Genomic DNA, 22,998 nt, shown 5'->3' on the forward strand with positions numbered 1-22,998 from the left:
CAAGTTTTTCGAAAATTGATGGCATTATTTTCTGATCGATTTTGTGGTTTATGAAATAGGTTCATTTCACCAAAAAATTGCTTTGAGAGATCGATGAAATGATGATTAATCCAATTAGTGGGGCGGTGATTGGAATCTCATACTCTCCATTTTTAATAGGATCTCAAGGGGCAAAGACCTCGGTCCATTAGGTATGTACATTATCATCGTAAATGTTCTCATAAGTCTTTCACTGATTATTTAATAAACGATACGGTGGATACCGAGAAGACGAGAGAGCAATCAGTCCTCATTTACACAGGGACGTTTTGATTTTTATAATTTACGAATTATTGTCGACTTTTTGTACTGAACATTGTAAAGAATTATTCGTATACATTTCTCAATATAATACAATCATTAAACAACACAACTCCTTTTATTCTGTTGTAAACATTCATCATGTCATTGAAGGCTTCTATTAACACATCGACGAGTGCAATTACCTCCAAGAAAAATTGCAAAAAGCCAGAAGTCGTACTTCACCCGTTCGAAGTCCATTCGAAACTTCTTTCCCCATAGAAATCCTCAACATTTTTGACTGTAGTAATTCCCCGAAACTCGTCTTGTACCCAAAACTCGCGGAGTCGTCAAAAAAATGTGGAAAAAGGTAAAAAATATAAAAGCAAATAAGAGAAAGAAACGTGAGGATTTCGAGTGGTTAAGGTTTCGTTGTGTATACGACGTCATCGCTTTCGAGTTTGTACCCCAGCCCCTTTTCCCCCCTGTACCTCTCGAAAGGTTGCCCCCCCTCTGAAAAATTCAGAGTTGCGAAGTATCATTTTTATAAGCCCCATAAAATCCACTGCTCTGGCCATTTCAAACGAAAAAGAAAATAGTTCTCGAGCCCATTCGCAGGTTTCTGTTGTACATTGGGGCTCTTCAAAGGGTGGGATGGGGGAGGGGGAGTGCTATTAGCCGGGTCCCAGTATAAAATTGACTTTTTATCGCCCTCAGACTGAATGCGACTGGAAATTAGTCAGACCTCTGTCTCCTTCTCTCTCTCTGCTGTTTTTTACTCTTTCCTTTCGTTTTTTCCTTTTATTTCTTAGCGCATACCGATTCACTGACAAAACACTTTCATCGAATGGGATGAAGTTTATATGTCTGTCTTGGTCTATATTTGTCTGACCAACTGAATCAACAATAAAATGCAGAAGCTCAGCGAGGGAGAGGAAAGGGTTGCTAAGTGATTTTTGTCGGGTTTCTCGAGGCTTTTGGTTGTTTTTGGGTTAAGATGAAGTTGTGGATGGATTCAATAATGGATCATTTGCTGTAATGATTTACAGTCGATGAAGAATGAATTTTTAGGTGACAACTGTCTGTCAAATCAGGCAGACAGGGCAAAAACATTTTGGGAAAATGAAATAATCCGGAGGGAAATGAAATACTGAGTTACATCTTCATGTTTTTCTTCGTTATATGATTACCAAAAGGACTATTACAGAAGCAATCCGGATGTTTGCTTGTCTAGTAAAAAAGTTTCAAGCGATCATGAGAAATATTCTAGGTGAATGTTCGATTTTATAATTTATTCGTTACTTTCAGAGAAATTTAATTATAACGACGATAATTGGGGTTTATTTATAGTATTTCCTGTGCAAAAAATAGTTTCTTGAGAATTTAATGCAATTTTTATGACTGGAAACGAATACTCCGACAGGAAACAGTCAGTTCTAGAAACGTAAACATTTTTGTCACGAAGGTTTCCTTGATGGAATGGGGCAATGACCTGCGAGGCTGAAGCCAATAAGAATACACTAAGAATTCACTAATTATACCGTTTATTTATTTACGATTGTCCTTATTAAACAAGTCTACCTTAAACTAATTTTCTACCCAGCCACAGAAACGTAATAAATTACTATCTAACGTCCCACTACTGAGTAAGCTTTTCTTCGATGCGTCTACCAGACACCGAAGGGATCATCCAATACAGTCAGACTTCCCAGGGCCCATCCAGGTACCAGAAGGCCCATAAGCGAACACAACTGGGCGGGAAGCAGAGGACACATTCAGGGAAGGTCCCACAACAGTCTCCATTGTCCTATTGGAAGGTGTGGCAAGGTCGTAAACAAACCTTTTCTTCCTTCTCAGATGGCGTTTGGCAGTGGCCCTTAAACGAGGGAGACCTTGACAGACATGGTGCCATCCCTGGAATTCCCGAGCTGCGTTCAGAAGACATTCAAGATCAAGTTGTTTAAAAATGCACTGGAGCATTTCTACTGGGAAATTTGCAACCGGATCCATGTTGGGTTCAACAAAACCTATGACACACATGAGCTTTCCAAAAAATTCCATGTTGACTCTTCTCCAGGAAGAATCAGAATGACAGTACCTCATGGGTTGACCTCTTTTATCTTCCCCCCTTCCCTGGATCAGCCAATTACAAGTCTTCAAGCTTCACCAATACGATTTCACAATGACCCAATGCTTGATTTTTGCAATTGGAGTTAAATGCGAATAAAAAATTATTATTTATAATATTTGTTGATGGAGTTCTCACGAAAAATATCCTCACTGATGAAAAATATAAAAAATATACGATTCAGAGATTTCCCACAAAATTGAACGAGTTTTCGAAAAAATAAAAGATGAATTGCTTTTTTTGAATGATAAAAGAAATCACATGAAAATTGATTCGATGATTGATTCACCATTTGACGTTGAGATTATAAATTCTCTTTTGTTGAATGGAGATCAGGAGTGTGATTTGTAAAGCAACAAAACACAAGACTGAGAACAGGGCCAATGAGGTGCATCAAGGCCAGACGGGTGGCACTCGGTTCTTCCTAGTAAAAGAAGGGGGGAGGGGCCAAAAGGTACCTGACAGAGGACAAATGAGGCTCATTTGTTAGCGCCGGGTTGGCTCGCATTAGGCCCCCAAACATCTCCGAGCTCGGAAAGTTCGTTGTGACGAGGCAAGTGCAAAAAATACTCCAAAGGATAAAGAGATAAAAAACGAAATTTCAGTTTTTTTCGTTTCTTTACTTCTTAAGTGATTCCCAACAATTAGATAGGGGGTTGGAAATTGCCTCAATCAATAGCCATCATATGAAAAATACCACCCACCCTCATTCATAGACAACAAAAAAAAACATTTAATTTTCCTTCACTTTGAGAGGAGTGGAAAAATTAATAAATTCCTTATTCTCGAATTATTGAGAAAATGTTTCACGTCGCGAGGATATTGCACACAGAGTCTACCCTGTTTTACCCCATTTTGGTTACAAGTTTAGTTATCAATTTGATTTCCAGTCCAAAAGCGTACTATCAATTAATTAATGAGTTTGAGTTTGCTTTAATAATTTTGATGACGAATGAAGTTGAAAAAGAAATTCAATGTTCGATTATTAGTGGATAATTCCGGCTTTAGTCAGACGTTTGAATGAGAAAAAATACAACTACTTCCGTTTCTAGTTCGAGACAAGAGGGAGTCGACCCAATGTATCGCGGCCAAGTGGTTCATCCTGTTTCTACGACGTCTGAAGAGGCATGAGAACTCTATTTTTTACGATTCATTTTTTGCGTTGAATTTTAGCGGATACCCAGAGTGGAAAAAAATTTCAAACACTTTGACACTGCCATTAATGTCGAAGAAAGGGGCGGAGAAAGAGTGTGTGTGTGGGGGGGGGGAGGGAGTGGGGCAGGTGGATGAGCGAATTTAATCGAAATAATGATACTGGGAATTTGAATCGACTGCAATCGTGCACCACGCGGCGAAATATCATACGGTTGAGTCTCCGTTCGATGATCGCCAGACATAACAAAATTCTCCGCGTATTTGCCAGCTGTACTGCATTTACATGCTAGAGCAAACTCAATTGAATTCACAATGATCGACAACTAATTGTTATCGTCATTATACGACTAATTAATTTTTTTCGATTCATATAGTTAAATAAATAAAAAAAAATAGATACGTAAATGAAGCTATTGTGATCACGTGTAATCAGCTATCACGTTTTAGTCATTTTGAATCTCACATCAGTCCCAAAAATGGGAATAAAGTAATTAGTTTAATGATGAAGAAAGGATGTAGTAGCAGATCGAGAGAAAGAAAAACAAATTTTTCTCCGTAAATAATCCGTCAAAAACAGTATTTGTTCCTCAGTATAGAGCGATGTGTCATTGAAAAAATTACCAAAAAAAATAATTGAATGAAAAAAATCCAAAAATTGAAATTCCGAAATTAAGACATCGTTTAAAGAGTCCGGAGTATATGTAACTCCTGAAAATGTCGTTGTGAAGGAAGAGGACACTTCTAACCAACCCCCCTTCAACGACGAGTCATAGACTAATGATTCCTGTCTGAGTGGGTGGAGTAAGGATTGAGCAGCCAGTAAGCAGGGGAGGGGGCAATGGAAGGGAGAGAACTGAAAAACCTTGGCCCCAGCTACAAGGACCATTGTCCCACCGCTAGAGAGACCACTCCAGCGTCGGCCCTTTTGCTGACCATTGCACCGAGATTTACCGAAAGGAGAGAAAATCCGTTTCAAATCAAAAATATTCATTTGAAAAAAAAATTCACGTTCCTCTGTTGTTATCATTATTTTTAATTACCGTTGTTAAGCGTCATTTCAATAAGTTCGATTGTATTTTATTGTTTATAAAACAGTAAATGTCTAGAGTCCACAAATGTTTGAGTAAAAAAAAAATTGTTAACGGGATTATTTGATGAGTTGCTCAATTAAAATGTTTGTTTTGAAATTAGGGAGGGAGAAGGGGGAGTTGTTTGTACAGGACCATCAGTGGCTGTCACGTACGGACGCGTGGGTGGGACAGAGAAGTGCAGGGTGTACGAAACAATGAGTTTTTTCAAGTGGCTTGACTCGGGAGTTTTTTAGTCTCGTACGAGACGATAGGAGTGGGGGAGGCCAGAGGGGGATCAAACGTCGGTTCATGAGGGGGTTGAAAAAAACCCAATGGTAGCCTCAACAGGCCCCCACTGAGTGGCTATTACGCACCCCTAGTACAACCAAGGGCAATTTGATATAATCATTACTATTCAGAATTATACAGATGGAGGAGAAAAACAAGCATCCTTGGGTTTACTTTTTTCGCTTTTTTTTTAATGGAAAATTTTTGGTTGAATTTGTCAATTGGACAAAGTACGGAGGTAAAACCAACCTCAGAATTTCCACACATATTTTCTAGATGTTTTTAAGGATTTAGAGAACATCTCAATAAAATCCTCATTCGTTGGAATTTTGAAGATGAATTAAGATGTTTCAGCAACAAATTTAAATTGTTGGGTAATCAGTCCAAAATGAGTACTTGGAATTCAGGGATTATTTTTTACGGTACAATAAACCCGGTAGTTAATAGACATAAGCTCAGTCTTGATTCCACGATAATTGTATCAGAAATAAAAAAATATTGAAATCTTAATTGTTTAAGAAATGGAGCATATGGAAACAACGAGTTTCTTATCTCCACTATTTTTCAAATTTTAGAACCCTCTTTTTTATATAAATAAGTCTATACAATTCCCTAATGCACTGCGAATAAACTTGTCAAATATTTAATAAGAACAATTAAAAAAAAAATGTTTTGAATGTCCGTTGCACTTCTCCGCAAGTCTCTCAATTCATCATATAAATAACTCATCTTCAGTCCCTTTCCATCGTCCGAGTAAAATTATATTTTTTCCAGGAAAAATTGCAAAAAAAAATCTGTTTAAAAAAATACCACAGTCCACCCTGGCACCTACCAGCACCGAGTCCCTGAAAAAATTACCTCTTTCGTAAGAAAAAAAAAATTGAAAAAACCAAGACCCCAAGTAGTTATGTCGTAGGTTGAAGGAATTCAACTCAGCCTTTCGAAAAAATAAAATAAAATAAAAGATGTGATGGTCTAGACCGGTGGCAGACAGTGTGGCAAAACGAGCATATACAGACGATATATACGAGGACAAAAAAAAAGTCCAGTGAACGAGCGAGAGAGACAAGGAAAGAGAAAGAGAGAGAAAAAGAGTGGACGGAATAGAAGACAGGATGAGCGGCGAGTTGGGTAGAAGAGAGGCCGGATAAAACATCTCCCCGCCGATTTACGGTACCATCATCCGTTGACTCTCCTCGTGACTGTGGGGGCTACTGCCGTCCGCAGGATCGCAGCCTTCCTCCCTACCCACTGTCACCCCACCAACCCCCCCAGGCCGCACTACACCAGCTTTAAGTCCCCTTCGTGCCGACGGTAAAGGCCGTGTGCGTAAGCACGCGAATCGAACTTACCGCCCATCTCGCCTTCTCCTTTCTTACATTTCCTCTCACTCACCTCCATCTTTTTCTACTACACCTCCTCACTCCAGTGGGTTTTGAGGGACTCAATACCGTGGTTGGATGCTTCTGGCGAAATGCAACAGATATTGCAACTTCTGGATGATTTTTCCCGGGATCAGCTGCGTCTGAAACCGTCAATCACAGGGAGAGGAAACTTTAGTCAAAATTATCCAATTATTTGGTGATACGCGGAAAGAATTTTTTGATAAAATTTGGACCTCCAGAGGACGAAATTCCAATCAACCAATCAACCACTTTTTAGGTCAAGTCTTGTGGGAAAAGTCAGACTTGGGAGGGTAATTTTTCTAATAAAATCAAGTTTCGTTCCGCGTTTTCCCCCCTGAGGTCTATTTTTTCCCAAAAATTTCGTTGCGTGCAGTGCAGTGTTTTCGTCTCCGGAAAATTACCGCACCGTTCGGTAATTTTTTTTTTTTTAACCGACTGCCTGGTCTACCAGGTTTATGACGATTCAATACGAATCACCGAACGGCAGTAACTGTCAAAAATTCTCTCATTCAAAAAGAAAACCATAATTTTTCCCAAATTGTCCTTATTCACTGTTGGAGTTTATTCCCCCATAAAAACCTATTATCCAACTCGATAAAATAAATATTCCGCAAAATTGAAAATTATGAGTTACGTTAAGCTACCAACGAATTGTCTCCGGCATTGTCAAGACGTGGAATCGTGTCCTCGGTTTATAGTACCACGATTTGAGAGGTATGCGCTGCCTGATCGCCATACAGTTGTGTCTTTTCTCTGGGCGCGTTTTATCCCCTGGGCCTCGTATACTCTCGTTAACGAGAAAGGAAAGGCAAAGGATTCCATTGCACACACACATTGTTGAATATAAGAGGTAGAAAAAAAAAAGTATATATATTAAATGTACATATACATAGGATGTTGGAGAGGATGTGTATCAGGGAGAGACGATGAGGCCGGAAAGGTAATAATTCGTCGTGCGCCTTGGAAATACCTAACAGGAGTACTACTACCCGATGCACGTTTGTGGATGCATTATGCATGCATGAGAATGACAATTTTTTTTTCCAACTATATTCGAACATTTTTTTTTCAAGCAAATTGACCATTTTTGCATGCACCGCAAAATTATGTATTAGAAAAATTATGTTATTTTCTTTTTCTAATCCCATTCAATAAAATACCAACTGGTTGAAGACCTGCATGAATACGCTGGTCTGGAAAACATAACTATAAATTGGAAAGTAATTACTATTTGCTGTTGTAACGGTTCCCACAGGGCGTGGTGAGACTCTCGATGGCACGGAAATATTCCGCATAGTAACGTTTACCATAGAAGAATTATGAAAAAGCTCCTGAAAAAATTTTTACTATCTCTCTCAGGTAGCGAGATATTCATTCAAAAAGGGCCAAGGGTGCGCACCACCGTAATCCGCTTCCCTTAAGGGGTTATTCTCATGTAAACGCCTATATTTTACCACTTTTTCGGAATTTTTTTTTTATGCGACAACAAACTTCAATCATGTTGATTTTTCAATATATTTTTATTTGTATTTTGAAATATACGAAAAAAAATTTTTTTTTCGTTTTTTACATTTTTAACATATATTTTTTTTAAGTCAAAGTAGTCCCCAACAAAAAAAGGTAGTTCACTGGTCAAGGTGATAGCGGCTGTTCATGTTGTCTGACATAAAAAAATCGAATGGATTATTATTCAGTAGACCTGTGGCTATCGTCCCTACCAAATATAATCAATTTCATTAAAAACAAAAAAAAATATCGAACTTCAAAAAAAAAATCACGAAAATCTCCTTCTTTTTCGTTACAAATCGTTTAAAAAAAATATGAAGATATTGTCGAAAATAAACAATTGTGGTAGGGACGATAACCATAAATGAGTAGAAGAACATATGTAAATTTTAAAGCAATCGGTTGAATACTTTTTCTTGTAGGACCTTGACCGTTTCAGAAAATGATGATTCGAGAAAAACGCGTTTAAAGTTGAAAGCCTGGTAGACAATTGCTTACGACACGTCGGCGACTATGAGCTATAACTTATGAAATACTATGAATTTCGGTCTGAATTTTTCACAGCATGTTTTCAATAGGTTTTACTGTCAAAATATCGAAAAAAAAAAAAATCGATTTTTTGAAGTGCTCACATGAGAATAACCCCTTAACTGTTTAAACCAAAGGCGACCCCTTACAAAATTTTCATTTTTGAAAGAAAATTAACGACATAGTTTTTGAACAGCCGTTCGGGGGGAAATTTCCGAATAATGTTGTTTTGAATGTGAATTTTTTCCCGAACTGCGGTAAAAATTTCTTAGAAAACCCCCAAAATTTTCCCATAACGTGCCCACACGTCATCACAAAATTCGTTACATAAAGTCGGCTTTTTACATTTGCACCGAGGGGTGTGGTCCTAAAATGGGGTGAAACAATTCCCCCCCCCCTTACCATTTTCAAAACTTAAGACAACATGCGGACGATTGTCATCTGCTTACGAATTGCTTAATTATATTACAATTTTTCGTTCAACTCTGCGGTTTATTTTCTCATATATTCGTTGTTTTTGTTGTGTTACCCCTGGAACGTCCACACTGGAGTTCATCTGGATAAGCCGGGAGTTGATGCGAGCGTGACTGGAGATTGTTGAACGATACAAGGAGCCGTGGAGCTCGGGTTGGCTCGTCACGAAAGCACAGCACGACGAAAAAGCCAACAGAGATATAGGAGGCGAATGATGTTTGCGTCAACGGGTGTATATGCAACTAATGTTGAAGGGAGACCGGAGGACTCTCGCTCTACCCTCAACCTTTATGTACAACTTTACGTTTGTTTGTTGCTTACCGTATTTTCCTCTCTGTCTGTTGTGATATGTGACTTGGAGGGGAATACCTTATAAAGAGTCGCCGTTGTGTCTCTCGTTACGCCAGAAAGATACCATGAGATTTTAACTGAGCACGTGCGCATTTATACATGATTTATGAATCTTGTTGATGATTTTTTTAGGGGAATTGGTGGAGCGGGGAGGGGAAATGGGATTGGGTTTTGCACGGAGGGAAAAATTTGAAATTTTATAATTTCGGCGCGAACTGCAGGCCGGAGAAAAATTACTGTCGACTAGTAAAATTTTCTTATTGGCTTAGGAAAATTTTATGTCAGTCTGTGAGAAGGCAAAGTCATCGTTAATTAATCACAATGAGTTAACGACAAATTACTGTGTGGGGCAGTAAAAAATGAAGGAAGGGCCAATAAAAAAACTGAGCTAGACAGACATTTTTTTTAATTTTCTATCAATTTTTTATTTAACTTCAAATGAAAAATGATGGACCTTCAGATTTTATAATGCTGTTTAGTAAATTACCAAGTCGCATATCAGTAATTGCAAACTTTAGCACAAAATTTACGGTATTGTTATGTGAGTGAATGTTGCACCTCGATTCTAGTGCCCGGCACAGTAATTTTTCACAGATTTTTCTCTCCGTGTGAAGAACCTTTTCCAAAAATTTTAGCGAATGACAGTGCCACCGAAATTTCCCGTCAAATTTCCCATCTTCCTGTCATTTCTTCCGAAAACCTTTACGGCCCGGTTGGAGATAGAGTTGCAGATAAAATACAAAAACAAAAACTATCTATTCCAGATAGTTCAGTGTATCCAATAGGGCCTTAAGACAAAAATTCCTAATTTCAATTTTTTTTACGTGGACCTGCCCAAGACGATTATGATTGGAAGAATCTAAAAAATTAATTTTCAAAAAATGCTCGCCACCCTTTCTACCTCTCCCTCTCCCTCTTTCACACCTGCAGACCCCCCTCTCCCTCGTCCCCCGAAAAAAAAAAAACCGAAAGTGAAACAGCCAACAATTCAGATGCATGACCAACTTTGAAAAAGATGGACCGGATCCTGACGACTCGAGACGCCTCACTCCTTATCCGGTCTTCTTCCTGCGCCCGCCTAAATCCCAACACCAGTGGCATTACTATAACCAAACGTCATCCCAATGTGCCCATCAGTGGGCCCGTCATTTTTTTTTTTGTCCGCAAAGGGAGGCGAAAGGTAGAAGAGAGACAGACGAAAACTCGAGGAGACGGCGAAGAAATGCACTTCTACTCCTTTTCATCGAGTTTCTTTCCTCCCTTTTGGCTTATACCATATTAAGAACACACGCCTGACGCTGCATGAATGGAGCGACGAATGATAACCACAGCGTGTACCTGTTCACAATTTTTATTTTTACTCCTAATCTACCAGCATTTATTATCATTTTTTAATTTTTTTAACATTCCATTTACCCTCGCTTTACGTCCCCCAGTGGTTTTTAACTCCTCGGGGTGGGGAAGTCAGGGCACTGGTAGTTTTTTGGAGAACGGGCCAAAGCTCTTCTTGATGTCATTTAAGAAGATGTTTATTTAAATCTCTTTGTTGGAAAACGGAGTCGACACAGAAAGAAATAATTAGTAAAAATACGTAACTATTTACAAAACTCATCAACGAGTGTCATTTATAATTAACAAGCTATTTAGTAAAGAAGGAGAATGATTGCAACTATCAACTGATTTAATTTAATTAATTAAGTTAATTCAATAATTCTAGAATTATTGGGGTTGTTACACAACGAGAAAGTTTACAAACGGTTTGAATGGTAAATAAATAAAAGTAAGAGGTAAATAAATATAATACAATAGAAATAATTTATCAACAGTTAGAAGAATGTCAGTCAACAGGTTGATATTATATTGATAGTGTTTATTATTTGAAAAATTGAATTTAAAAAGAATGTTTAAAAAATAGTCTGAAATACAGACTAGATTCCCTCGCCTCAAGATCGTTCCATACCTCGCCACAACGCATCAATATCGTCTATTCTTTTTTTCTCTCCATTTAACTCATTCGAAAATAGAAGAGAAATGGACATCACAATAATAGCGTGACTGTGGTTGAGTTTTTGCACTGCAACCGGACGTTTGCATCCGGCCCAATAACCCATGTAAAATAATAAAATAGTATCTATGCGGTTGTCTGGCTCTCTATTTTGTTTATCATCCATTCACGGCGAGAACTGAGTCCTAAAAGGGGGGTGGGGAGGGCCTGAATCCCATGAAGCTGAGGAACACATTCCACAGAACGAAACAAAAGTCTGGACAGATAATGCTCTTCAATTTTGATCTTCATTTTAAAAATACTTTTGCAGTTTAAATTAATAGTTTTTCAACCGAAAAAAAACATTTGAACATTTTATATTCCGATAGTGATATGAATTTATTCATTTTTGTTCGAGATAAATATTTATTTATTTCATGATGGAAATGTCTTGGTAGGATGAGAGTAATTGATTGGGTTAAATTAAAGCCTGTAACGACATGTAGTAGGTTTTCTGCTTTAACAATATTCATTTAGATCGATGAACTGATAAAATGGTCTGCACACTAAGAAATAAATTATTTTTGCCAAATATTCATTTACTTCAGGAAAATATTTATTTTTGAATCCTTTATTTTTTAAATGGAGTAATTCCCTGCCAATTCTGATTAGGTTTGAATTGCTGCAATTATATTGTTCTAGAACATGATCATGTTCATTATAACTTTGACTGAACTCCTGCGATAATTATGATTATTAAATAACTCATTAAAATTATTTCCTCAAGAAAATCCGACATTTAGAAAAACTAAATAATTATTAATGGCGTCCATTCAGGGTCACGTAGGAAGTACCCCTCTTTTGCAGAGGTGCGATTATCCTAATTTAAACCTAATCCGGTTCCCCTTGGCAGTCATTAGCCCGGAGAAATACAATTTTCCAAAACTGAATCCGCCTCTGAAGTAAATGAATATTCGGAAAAAATAATTCTTTTTTTCCGTAATTCTGGAGAGAAATTCGATTGTCGAGAATTTTACGGAACTGTCATCGAATTTTTCCCCAAAGTGCCGTAATTTTGGCCTGAATGACCTGTGAACCATTACGATACCGTAGCGTAAAAGTTCCCAGTCGGTTCCGTAGTCGGTCAGCGAACAGCGAGTTCCGTAATTTTTACGGAGTATTTCCTGGCGTGTGGTAAAATCAATTGATAAATCGATATTTCTGATCTGTGGGACTATTATGTTGTCGCTGCCGGTCTTGCTACTTATCTACTATTGTTCAACTCCTCTTTTGAGGATCCACAGCAGTCACGTGCCCGAGGGCATCACTCGTACCACACCACCAATTACAATAGTCGGTGACTCCTACGCGGTTTCTTTATATTTACACGTACCCGTTTCGAGAATGTGGATTTGCGTTATTATGAGGATATAGACGGCGAGGAAAATTGCTGAAGAATGAAAGGCCAGTTTAAATGCGTCTAGTCTGGGACGCGGGTTACAAACTGCCCACGCGTTCGAGAGGTACTTGCGGAACGTACTGATGACGCGGGATCATACGAAGTTGGGAAATGTTGTGGAATTGAATAATTTGAGTTTTTAGGCTTTTGCAGACGTAATTTGCGGATATTCAAGCGCATTCGTCATGCCATTTAAAATCATGAAATGATTTTTCTATCGAAAAATTGTATTTTTGCGGTAAAAATGTCTTAGTACATCACTGAGTATATCTACATGATGAGGAATTTCTTGAAAGCAATTTATGCAATTGAATTAATATAATTTAATTAATGCAATTTGATTCGATTTAATTTCTTCTTCTATATTGTTAAATTTATCCAGTGCTGATAATTAGAATCTGTCTAACTAATTGATGTAGTTAGATTCATATATTAATTTTCTATTAGATTTTAATTGAAAGCCAGATTAATGAAAAATGGACGATTTAAATAAGAGCGATTTTATTTTATGATTATTTGTTCACACTTCGAGAGCAGTCGTCGAACTGACAAACGATCTTGAGATCTCAAAAGCCAACGCATCGCCATCATGGTTTCTTTCTCTCCATTAAGAAAGATTTCTTTATATTATTTAATAAACATTCACTGGAGTTTTCGTCGTAAGACCACACGTCTGTAGCCTCTCCAGGAAACAATGACCTCATAGTATTAATATAAACTTATGTAGGTCTGTAATGTCATCGCATTGTTTTTGCTCTTTTCAATATTTTCAGAGTCATTAACTAATACCTAATTACGGGCTGATGATTTTACGAAACATAAAACTATATGCCATTTATGTGAAATTAATTGAAAATAGATCTTTATATTTTCAAATTGTGTTCTTTTTTGCTTAAAAAATATTTTTCCTACTATTTTGCATAAATGACTTTATGTAGAAAAATTATTAAAATCAACTGTGTAGAAATTGAATTTTACAAAACTCACTTGCACACTCATTTGGAGGAACAAATCAATTATTGAATCGTCGTGAACTCCCATTGGTCGAGCGCAAAGGCTTCTGATTGGTCGCCAACGGAAGAGTGGGAAGAAGTGGCGTTTGGTGGCTGATTGCTCGCCAACGGAAGGGTGGGGAGAAGTGGCGATGGCAAGGAGAGGGGGTAGTATAAAATGGGGCAATCAGGCAGATGCTGTCAGTCTGCAACTTGTAGAAGGACTAGCAACATGGAATTCCTGAGACAGCTCGTGCGCCCTTTTGGTTTCTGCAATCCCAACACCGATCCAGCTGCTCAGCTACCAGTAGAAATAGTACAGACTATTTTCAGGCATCTTGATGGCGAATCTGTTCTGAACGTGGCTCGAGTATCCCGGGAGTGGCGAGATATCTGTCGTGGTGATCCTCGTTTAAGGAGCACCGCCAGGCGCCATCTCAGAAAGAAGGAAAGGATTTGTTACATGCTCACCAAATGGTTCGAAGGGGTACGTGGAGTAGTACCGAGCCCTACCGAAGAGACTGTTCCTGTTTCACGTCCAATGGTCGTTTTTATTAAACCTAACCCCTTTTGCAGGCACTGTCAAAAAATGGGTTTGTTAACTCGACACACTTTGACGGACGCAGAAAGAACAGGGGTTCTAGACGAAGCGTTCGAATCATAATTTATAGATTGGATAAGGAATGAGTTGACTGTAAATTAGTTTTAAGGCAGATGTAAGCTGACAAGTGTGATAAACCATTATAAATTCATAAACTGTTCAACTGATGAAATAACATTTTTAAGTAAATAAAATTGCAATTTTGTATCAAGTTTTTGACTCTTTTATTTTTTCAAATTAGTTATTCATAATAATTGTCGGGCATGGGAATTTGGAAGCATGAATCTAAATAAACATTCAAAACTTTTTCAAACCACCCAATTGCGTAATTATTTTATGACAAACGATTTCATGTAGTCGAAAGTTTACAACCGAAAGTGTATTTATTTATAAAAAGATTCTCCAGTATTGACATTATAAATAACACGAGTACTACATAATTTACTGACAAGGTCCATAGTGGAGTCAAAATTGTACTTCAACACTGTCTTCGGTTCAATCAAATACCGCATTATTAATCATTAGAGGTTATTATCGAAACTTTAATTTCTGAGCGAAAGCTCAATTTGACTTTTTTTTAAATTATCTTCCGGCATTAAATAGGGCCTGAGCAACATCAAAATCCATCTTTATTTCCGGCCAAAAAGTGCCTAATCGCTGTGATGACGTAAATGTCCAGCATTCCAATAAGTACACGTGTGATAAATAAATCAATGGATAAGTGTGTAAACCAATAACCACCTAAGTAAATTTTACGCACAATCAAATCTTGATATTGAATGGCTCAGTAATTTGTTTCCATCTGAAAAAGTGTAAATGCCATGGAAGTTAGGGAATTTATTTTGGAAAAATTTAATGATAATTTTCAAAGATCCTCACAGGCCAGCCGTTCTCCGTTTGAAAGAGAAGGAGAAGGAAGCGGTGGGTATAGGTGGGGTGGTAGTGGAGGTGGTGGAAAGAGCACACACCGCACGGCCAACTACTAGTAGAGACAGCAGCAGCTAGCAGCAGGCGAGAGCTGTACGGACGGATGGACGGTACAGAGGCGGTGGAGTAGTGGGAGATTTTCGAAGTGGGGTGCAGGCATCAGAGCGATTCCTCGTGCGCGCGGGTGATTATCGGCCGACGTCGTTCGACTCTCGTGCAGGCCGCGTGACTCCGGTGTAACTCCAAACGTCTCGGCTGATTTTTTGAATTAAAAACTGTGACAATTGTCCCGCCGTCCAGTGGGAATTTTAATTTCCCCAAATTTTGAAAAATAAGGGGTGAAAATTGTATTGAAAGGGGGTAGATTTTTCACAATACATTCAGCATTCATTCGTTTATCTTAACATTCGGGATTTTTTTTTTTTTTTCGTGGGAATGATATTGTAATTGTTGGGGGAAAAAAGTGCGTCCCACCTGAGTGTGAGAGACGAAATTGGAGTAAGTTAAAAATACGCGAGTGTGCTCAGTCACACACTTGGACACCTTAACGAACGGGGGGGTATAGGAGAGGCCGATAGTGGATAAAATCAAGGCAAAAATGAACAGCGTAATATGTTGGATAGCTAGAAATACCGATTGTCTATCCATGGGATACTACGGTGGCCTTGATCCGAGGTGTGAGAATTTAGTTGACATGTAAATCAAGACAAGTGCATTGATAAATACCGTTGAAATAATTCAACTTCGTCTGGAAGCCAGCGAAGCAAACGATAAGGGAAAAGTAATTTTTTTTTTCTACTCCCCATTAATGCGAAGAGACTTGAAAAATTGTAATCGACGATGAACAATTGTCTCTCACGTGTCTGAGATAAAGGAGTGTGCAGCAGTGAGTGGAACAGGAGTTTTAATTATTGATAAGGTTTTATTGCGGAAATTGAACCATTTTCGGCTGATGAAATGTGAAGTGCAGTTGATGGACTGGTGGAGGCTTGTGTTATCGTTGGTTAGCGTTAATCGAGACAACGAGAGAAGGCGCAAGGCGCCTGAAATGACGGGCACGCGACGGGGTACTGCATCGCCCCGGTACAAGACCATCCTCTTGACACCAATCATCGTACTACTTCTACAGGCACACAGTGTTACAGGTTTGTTAATTATTCTGGTTATTAGGTAATTTTAATTCGTTAATTTTTGCAATGTAAAACGATTTTTCGCATAAACAAAACGTTGATTTTTTTATAAATGGAAAATTGCCCAACAAATTGGCCGTTTTTTTGCTGCCTTGACCCTCCAGAGAAGGAAATATCTGAATTCTCTTTGGAGGTAGAAAAATCTCTTTTTGTGGTGCAATTCAATGTTTCGGTTTTTGAGATTTAAAATAAAAATTACAAATTTTTTTTACACGCGTGTTTTATTTATTCCGGTGACAATGCAGAATGTCTGATCGCGTGAGACGGATGTTTATTAGTCATAGTACACCGGGCGACCAGACGGTGCTAAATGGCCAATTAATTCAGTGCTAATTCACGTCCACAATGAACGCCACGTTGACACTGTTGTCTAGTCAATATTGATTTTTCTTTAGCTTTTTTTTTTCACGCATTGATTATGTTTCTTGGGAGTCGTTGGAGTTTTTACTACACCAGATGAATCACGTTTAGTTTGTTTCGAGCAACAAGTGGTGGTGCGTTTGTGTATTGGTGCGTCGACGCGAGAAATTTCTTATTTCTCGGTTTTTAATGAATGGATTTACGAGAAGCTGGGAGATTTACTCCACCGATAAATTTCATTGAATGTTGAACAATGGGAACGTATAATTAAAGGGGAGGTTATTTTTTAATCGTCGCGAAGTTGTTATTAGACGATAAACTTGAAATTGATAGTAAAAAATTCGTAAAATGTATCTTTGTGCAGGAGAAAAAAATCAATCGAGAGAAATCGGGGATTCCTCAGGTAAAAATGAGTTTTAATTGGGAGAAAAGGTTGACGTAAAAATTAAATTATCTGGCGAAAGGAAATGGGATATTTTGAATTTTATGAATTGACGGTTACAACAAGAAACTTGATGCAATGTAATAAAATCAATTAAATGTTATCATTAAAAATCCTTCACAGAACAAAATCAGATTTGAAAAAATCGGAGGAGATTTTTTAGTTGAAAATTAATGTCCGGTCATGGGAGAGAGGAATAGTTAAGCAAAAATCGAGTTGTTAGACATTTAAATGAAATTTCAATTACTACCATGAGACTTGCAGTTGAAGATGTAGAACCGGTGAAGGATACCAAGGTGGATTTATCTTGTGGAATGTTTGATCGTCTCGATGGTGAATAATTTAGAGGGAAAATTAAAAAAAATTTTTTTATCAGACATCAAAACAAGAATTTTTCAAGACTAGATTTAAGCCAATGTCCAGTATTTGGAGTCACGAGGCATCCTTTAGTTATCAAATAATTTTGGAAATTGCCCACTACACATTACACATCGCAAGTGAGAGGTTTAGTATTTTTAAAGGTCTTCATTTATTGCTAATCAATCGAACTTTCCTCTCTACTTGGATGTGTCCTCCACTAAGACCCACTACTAGACCAAAATTCAGTGAAGAAAAATTCTCTGAAGAATACGCCAGATTTTCAAAATTAATCGCAATAGTTTTCCTTAAGTTTTTCAACTTTTGTCAGGTTCTGCAGCAAAATCACTCCTGCTCTGCACTCGGGAGCTTCAGCCCACGAATCGTGACACGTTCATTTGCATGCAACGACACAATCAGCAAGTATTTTGATAATTTTGAAGGTCTCGAAGTCTTATAACGGAAAATTCAATTAATTCATACGTGAAGATATTTTTATAATAAATCGGTTCACCAGAGAATATAATTTTATTCTTAAAAAAATTGTAAAATTTTTATCAGAATAAAAGATGATCTTGACGGTAATGGGGAATTTTTTAAAAGTTTGAGATAGTGGAAGAGCGAAGAATAGTCGAGATAAAAATGGAATCATCAGACATTCCAATAAAAATTCAATCGGCATTGTACCCGCGACGAAGAGCACGAAGTTAAATTTATCTCCTGGAATATTGAATTATTTCGATCAGGAATGGTTCGGTGAGAAGATTTTGGCGAAGACATGTCTCAAATCAATTTCAGAAATGATACAACGTGATACCTCTTATCCTTCAAAAACACAAAAATTAAAATTAAATTAAATGAAATAAAAATGTAACCGCAAATGGATTAGGAATCGATCAGTGAACGCTCTTCCATTCATCAATAAATTTTGAAGTACAAACAAATTTCGGGGGGAAACCACTGAGTGACATTGTTTACTACTTGCTGCATCACCACAAAATATTCAAAAATTAATTAATCCGTATGTATGCGATTCTACTCACGGAATCTCTGACGTAATTTGAGTCGAGGGCGTCGAGTGACGTCGCGAACCTCGATTGAAGCAAATACCATTAATCGTTCCCAATGAGACTGAAAAAGGAGCAGTAAAAGGATAAAAAAAATCGAGAAAGAAAGGAAAGGAGGAATGTATAAGAGCATACCAGACTGTCTCAGTTATAGTAGTCTGGGGCCGCCTACACGTGCGGAAATGAATAAATAAATATCGAACCTCGTGCGAATGAACCGGGAAAAATGCTCCATCATCTCGGTTACATCGGAGTTTCGAGTATGTGCGTGACGCTGAGGAGCATTTTTCCATTAGCATTGAATAAAATTCGGGACCAGGTGCGTTCCAGACTTTACGAGAGAGCGTGAATATAAATACCATTGACCAGCCCAAGAGTTGCATTTTTATTTTTTTTATTCACTTTTTAAAGCCAATGTTTCAATTTTATCACCATTTCTTTCGAGATTTTTTTTTATTCCTCATTAATTCTTTCTTCCTTTTTACTTTAATTCTCTTCTGTTTTTATTCTCCTTCAATAATCAAAGAATCTTCAGTTTTCGCTTCCGAATTTTCAATAAACAAATATATTCTGACAGTTTCAAACGCCTCCAGTGACTTCTCGTTTAAATGATTTTTCATTAAAATTCATGACTCAGTAATTAGAATGAAAAATAAAATAAATTACAGTGGAAGGAAACGATGTGTGAGATAATTAGTCGAAAGCCTATTTCTAATTTATTTAACCAAAATACTAGGCTATGTGTACTATAAGAGGGCGTTGTTGTTCCACATGATTAATTTCTTAAACATAAATTTGAAGAATTTTCTTTCAGTAAAAAATTTTGGAGAATTTTTATGTCCCTCCCTCCCTCTCTCCGCCGAGAAAGGTGAAAAGAAATTTTTGAGAAATGAACATGAAATTCAGTTCCTCGAAATGCTTTTTACACAGCCTCTCACGCCTGAATGGGCCGGTTCGTCTCTGTGTAAGACGGCCACTTGGCATTCAATGATGCGCACGCTCATAATCGTCAAATTTTTATTCGATTATTAATTACCCCGCCATGAAGTAGTGAAGCGGAAGGGGTAAAATTAATTGCTATTTTTGAGAGACTTTAACGCACGGTTGGGCGACGAAATAAAGTGCAACTTGGTACTCTAAAATTGATAATTAAAAAAACATTATCCCCTGATCTCCTAAACCCACTAACGCCTGAGTCATTACGCACAATTAGTACAGGTTCATCCGATCATTTAAAACCATTTAACGTCGGTGCGTGATAATGAGGTTTCCACTTAACACGAATTATATTTATTGCATAGGCTCCACCGGTCGAACCAATTGAATTGCACCGAAGCTATTTGTTATTCAACAAATAAAGGTCCTAAGGTCGGAGGATAATCTTCAGGATTATCTTCCGCTTACGACACCCGTCGGGAACTTACCAGACAAAAACGGGACAAACTACCTAGACAATTTGAACAATGCCAGCAACAAAGGTTAAGAGTGGATTATATTTTTCATAATTAATGGCTCCACTTCTCCAAATATTAGTACGGACTGGAAAAATCGGGGAATAATAGACGAACCATATCCTAAATATCTTCATTCATATTTGAAATTCATCCAAGTTCTCATTTTATTATTTTTATTAACTGTATTAATTGTTTAGCAAACGATAATATGTGCAGCGATGTACACAATTTAAAATTGCAATTGTCAGGTGATTGCATAATCCTCTTATATTTTCTATCAATTCCACATATCATTAAATATCTCATTTCGCTACATTAAATGTCCGGATAACTGAGCCACCGCAAAAAAAAAAAATCGCCATTCCCAAAGCTGAATATTGATTTCCATTGTTTCCGGGTTTTATTTTCTGCGAATGACCTTGCGCCTAGCAGGAAGAAAGGCCGCGCGCCGGCGACTCCGACTCAAAAATTCGTCTGAGTAAATTCAGCCGGCGAATCGCCAAGGGCCGACCGGCACAGGACGAAAAATAAATAACAGAGAGGGAGAGAATAAAACGCAAAAATCCAAAGGAAAAAGCGAGAGTGAATTGGCGCACGGTCCCAAAAGGCCCCCTCCCCACCGTTTTTTCAATGGCAGGGGGGGAAGTATCGGAGGACTAAAGATGCACCGGCTAAACGTCGGCGAGACCAGAGCGCTGACCCGCAAACTGGTTCCTCAATTACACTCTGTATAGATATAAATACATTTGGGCTCTTGCGTTGTTTACTTTCCTCTTATCTCTTATTTTGAAATATGTACGTGTAGAAGAAGATGATGCGAACTCCTGTGTGTGTGCAGACGAAATCAAATTAAATGAAGTTGATGGAACTTCATTATATTCCGGCTGTTATTTGATATTCACGGGGTATAAATGCGAAATTTAAATGAAGTTGAAGACGGGTTTGAAGTGAGAACGTTTGGGACAGGATGTTGATGATTGGATGGAAGCCAGAAATGCAGAGGAAACCTGTAAGACGTGTTTAACTCGGTAGTCAGAAGGGAGGATTTTTCGATGATTGTACCAGTGAACAGCAGGAGGTGAGGGGATTAGAATGATTTGTTGCGAGTTTTCTCCATTTTCTGAAATTCAAAATATCTAGCCTACAGCCAGGCCAACAATTAGGAGAATCAAATTTAGGCGGGAAAAAATATGAAGATGACTCACCGTCTGATTGGGTGTACGCAATGGTCTGTTTGGACGGCTTGATGGGATCTTGCCCATTCGCCGCCGGGAAATTCGGCAAAATTATTTAATGGGCGAATTGAAGGAGATTCTCCTCCCTCTGCCGAAGAGAAGACGTCGAAAAAGGCAGGGGATCACTCAAAATCTTCATGTCAAGCATGATCAACTGCCTGGAGAAATTCCGAAACCGATACCGAGAGATTCTCAACGAAAAAGAAGAATAATCGTTATCTGATACATTGCGGCATCCTTGCACACACCGATTTCATATGCACGTTGACAACGTAAAGAGAAGCAGTTGGGTAAATTGGTAATACGAGACACTTGGTCGGCATGAATCCTCGGTGCAACATTATTGGAGTATGGAAATATGACCCTCAAGTTTAAAAAAACAGTTTACGCATCATACGTCGCCCGGGTGAAATACGAACGCATCGAAAATATGTATTTAAATTTGAAAAAAGTTACAGGGGAGAAATATTCGAGAAAAATTACGTATTGTTTCAGTAATTGTGGAGCGAAATGCGATGGTTCGAAATTTTACGAACGTGCCACGGGATTTTTCCGGAAATGTCCGGAATTTTTAGCTGAATGGACCGGAAAAAATTATGATCCCAGTCGATTCCATAATCGGTGAGAGAACTGCGAGTTCCGTAATTTTTACCGAATATTTCTCGGTGTGAACTCAAGAGGGGTAGCATCAGTAGAAAAATATTTTAGATGTAAAAGAAAAATAATTGAAGCCCACAAAAAAGGCCCAATGAGATCATTTTCACTATTTTGCAATACATTTTTTTTTTACTGGCATTACGGAATAGAATTCACGAAGAGAAAAATTTTTGAAAAATCACTTGACTGTTCTCTGATCTGCTAATCAAAACAATGTTCATAAAAAATAAAAAACGTCCCATACTTTTTCTGGAACGTTTTGAACTTTATAGTTCACTAAAAAAGTCCCCAACTGATCCGTAATTTTTACTGAATACTATTTTGACTGGCAGATTACAGAACAGGTCCGCCATTTTTGAAGAATTTTTCGCTCCGTGTATACTGATGATGATGATAGACGTTAAGGAAAAAACATTACTTTGTTAATAAACACCCTCAAGTGGATTAGAAAGACAGATTCACCTGAATTCATTCACCAACATCAACCGAATTTTTCAATCACCGCACACAAAAATAGTTGGAATAAAAAAACATTTTCATTGCACGATTCACGTGCATCCGATTGCCGACTGGAAAATTCCTGGCGACGAGTTATTTTCCTCTACTGTTGTTCTACGAAAGAAACAATGCAAATGATAGGATCAGCGCTGTCATTCCCACGCGCTAAGTATCCGCATTCTATGGACTTAAGGGTGTGGATGACGAACAAATAGACCGGATGGCACAGTTTTGTTTTATCACCTGTGATGTAACCGGGAAATTGAAGCTCCGTAATTGTAGATATTTTTGGTGGAGTTGTCCGTGATTAAAATCACACTTTTAATCTTCAAAATTCTGATGTTCTACTGCGCTCACCAGGATTCAAGTAGAATAGATCTTGCATCCAATGAAATCTCTAATATTTTTGCCTCAGCAGAGGAGATTTACGACACCCTTGACATGGAAGACAATTTTTATTCCATTGTTAAGCAGTAAATATTTTCATTTGCGGGAAATTTGTGGAATTTATTTAAACAGATTTTTTCCGCCCTCGACAAGCAGGAATGGGATAGTAATAGCGTAGCCCAGGGTGACATTGTGATTTCTGT

The 22,998-nt window shown here is 37.9% G+C and overlaps 3 protein-coding genes across 9 annotated transcripts in view; 2 read left to right on the plus strand and 1 right to left on the minus strand.

The window, feature by feature from the left end:
- LOC135165201 (angiogenic factor with G patch and FHA domains 1) overlaps positions 1-13,777 on the plus strand; it is a 28,553-nt gene extending 14,776 nt beyond the window's left edge. Inside the window, exon 9 of one of the 6 annotated variants that reach the window (XM_064126277.1) lies at positions 60-707. Coding sequence is in view for 1 of the 6 variants with exons in the window: in XM_064126279.1 (XP_063982349.1) it covers positions 13,634-13,651 (18 nt within the window). In the remaining 5 variants the exon portion in view is untranslated. Of the gene's footprint in view, positions 1-59; positions 708-13,633 lie in introns of those variants that run through there. The other 5 variants (XM_064126279.1, XM_064126278.1, XM_064126275.1 and 2 more) reach the window with 5 other exon arrangements.
- LOC135165212 (uncharacterized) overlaps positions 1-22,998 on the minus strand; it is a 54,515-nt gene that overhangs the window by 7,793 nt on the left and 23,724 nt on the right. Inside the window, exons 3-4 of the mRNA XM_064126297.1 lie at positions 18,541-18,628; positions 6,316-6,445 (exon numbers count right to left, since the gene is read on the minus strand). Of these exons, the coding sequence (XP_063982367.1) occupies positions 6,316-6,445; positions 18,541-18,628 (218 nt within the window). The remainder of the gene's footprint in view (positions 1-6,315; positions 6,446-18,540; positions 18,629-22,998) is intronic.
- The window catches only part of LOC135165206 (follistatin-A), a 30,734-nt gene continuing 22,955 nt past the window's right edge, over positions 15,220-22,998 (plus strand). The window contains exon 1 of one of the 2 annotated variants that reach the window (XM_064126288.1): positions 15,220-16,293. In XM_064126288.1, the coding sequence (XP_063982358.1) occupies positions 16,101-16,293 (193 nt within the window). In that variant the 5' untranslated portion in view covers positions 15,220-16,100. Of the gene's footprint in view, positions 16,294-16,556; positions 17,102-22,998 lie in introns of those variants that run through there. The other variant, XM_064126289.1, reaches the window with a different exon arrangement.

Source organism: Diachasmimorpha longicaudata, chromosome 8 (genome assembly GCF_034640455.1).
Source record: "Diachasmimorpha longicaudata isolate KC_UGA_2023 chromosome 8, iyDiaLong2, whole genome shotgun sequence".
NCBI classification, from domain to species: Eukaryota; Metazoa; Arthropoda; class Insecta; order Hymenoptera; family Braconidae; genus Diachasmimorpha; species Diachasmimorpha longicaudata.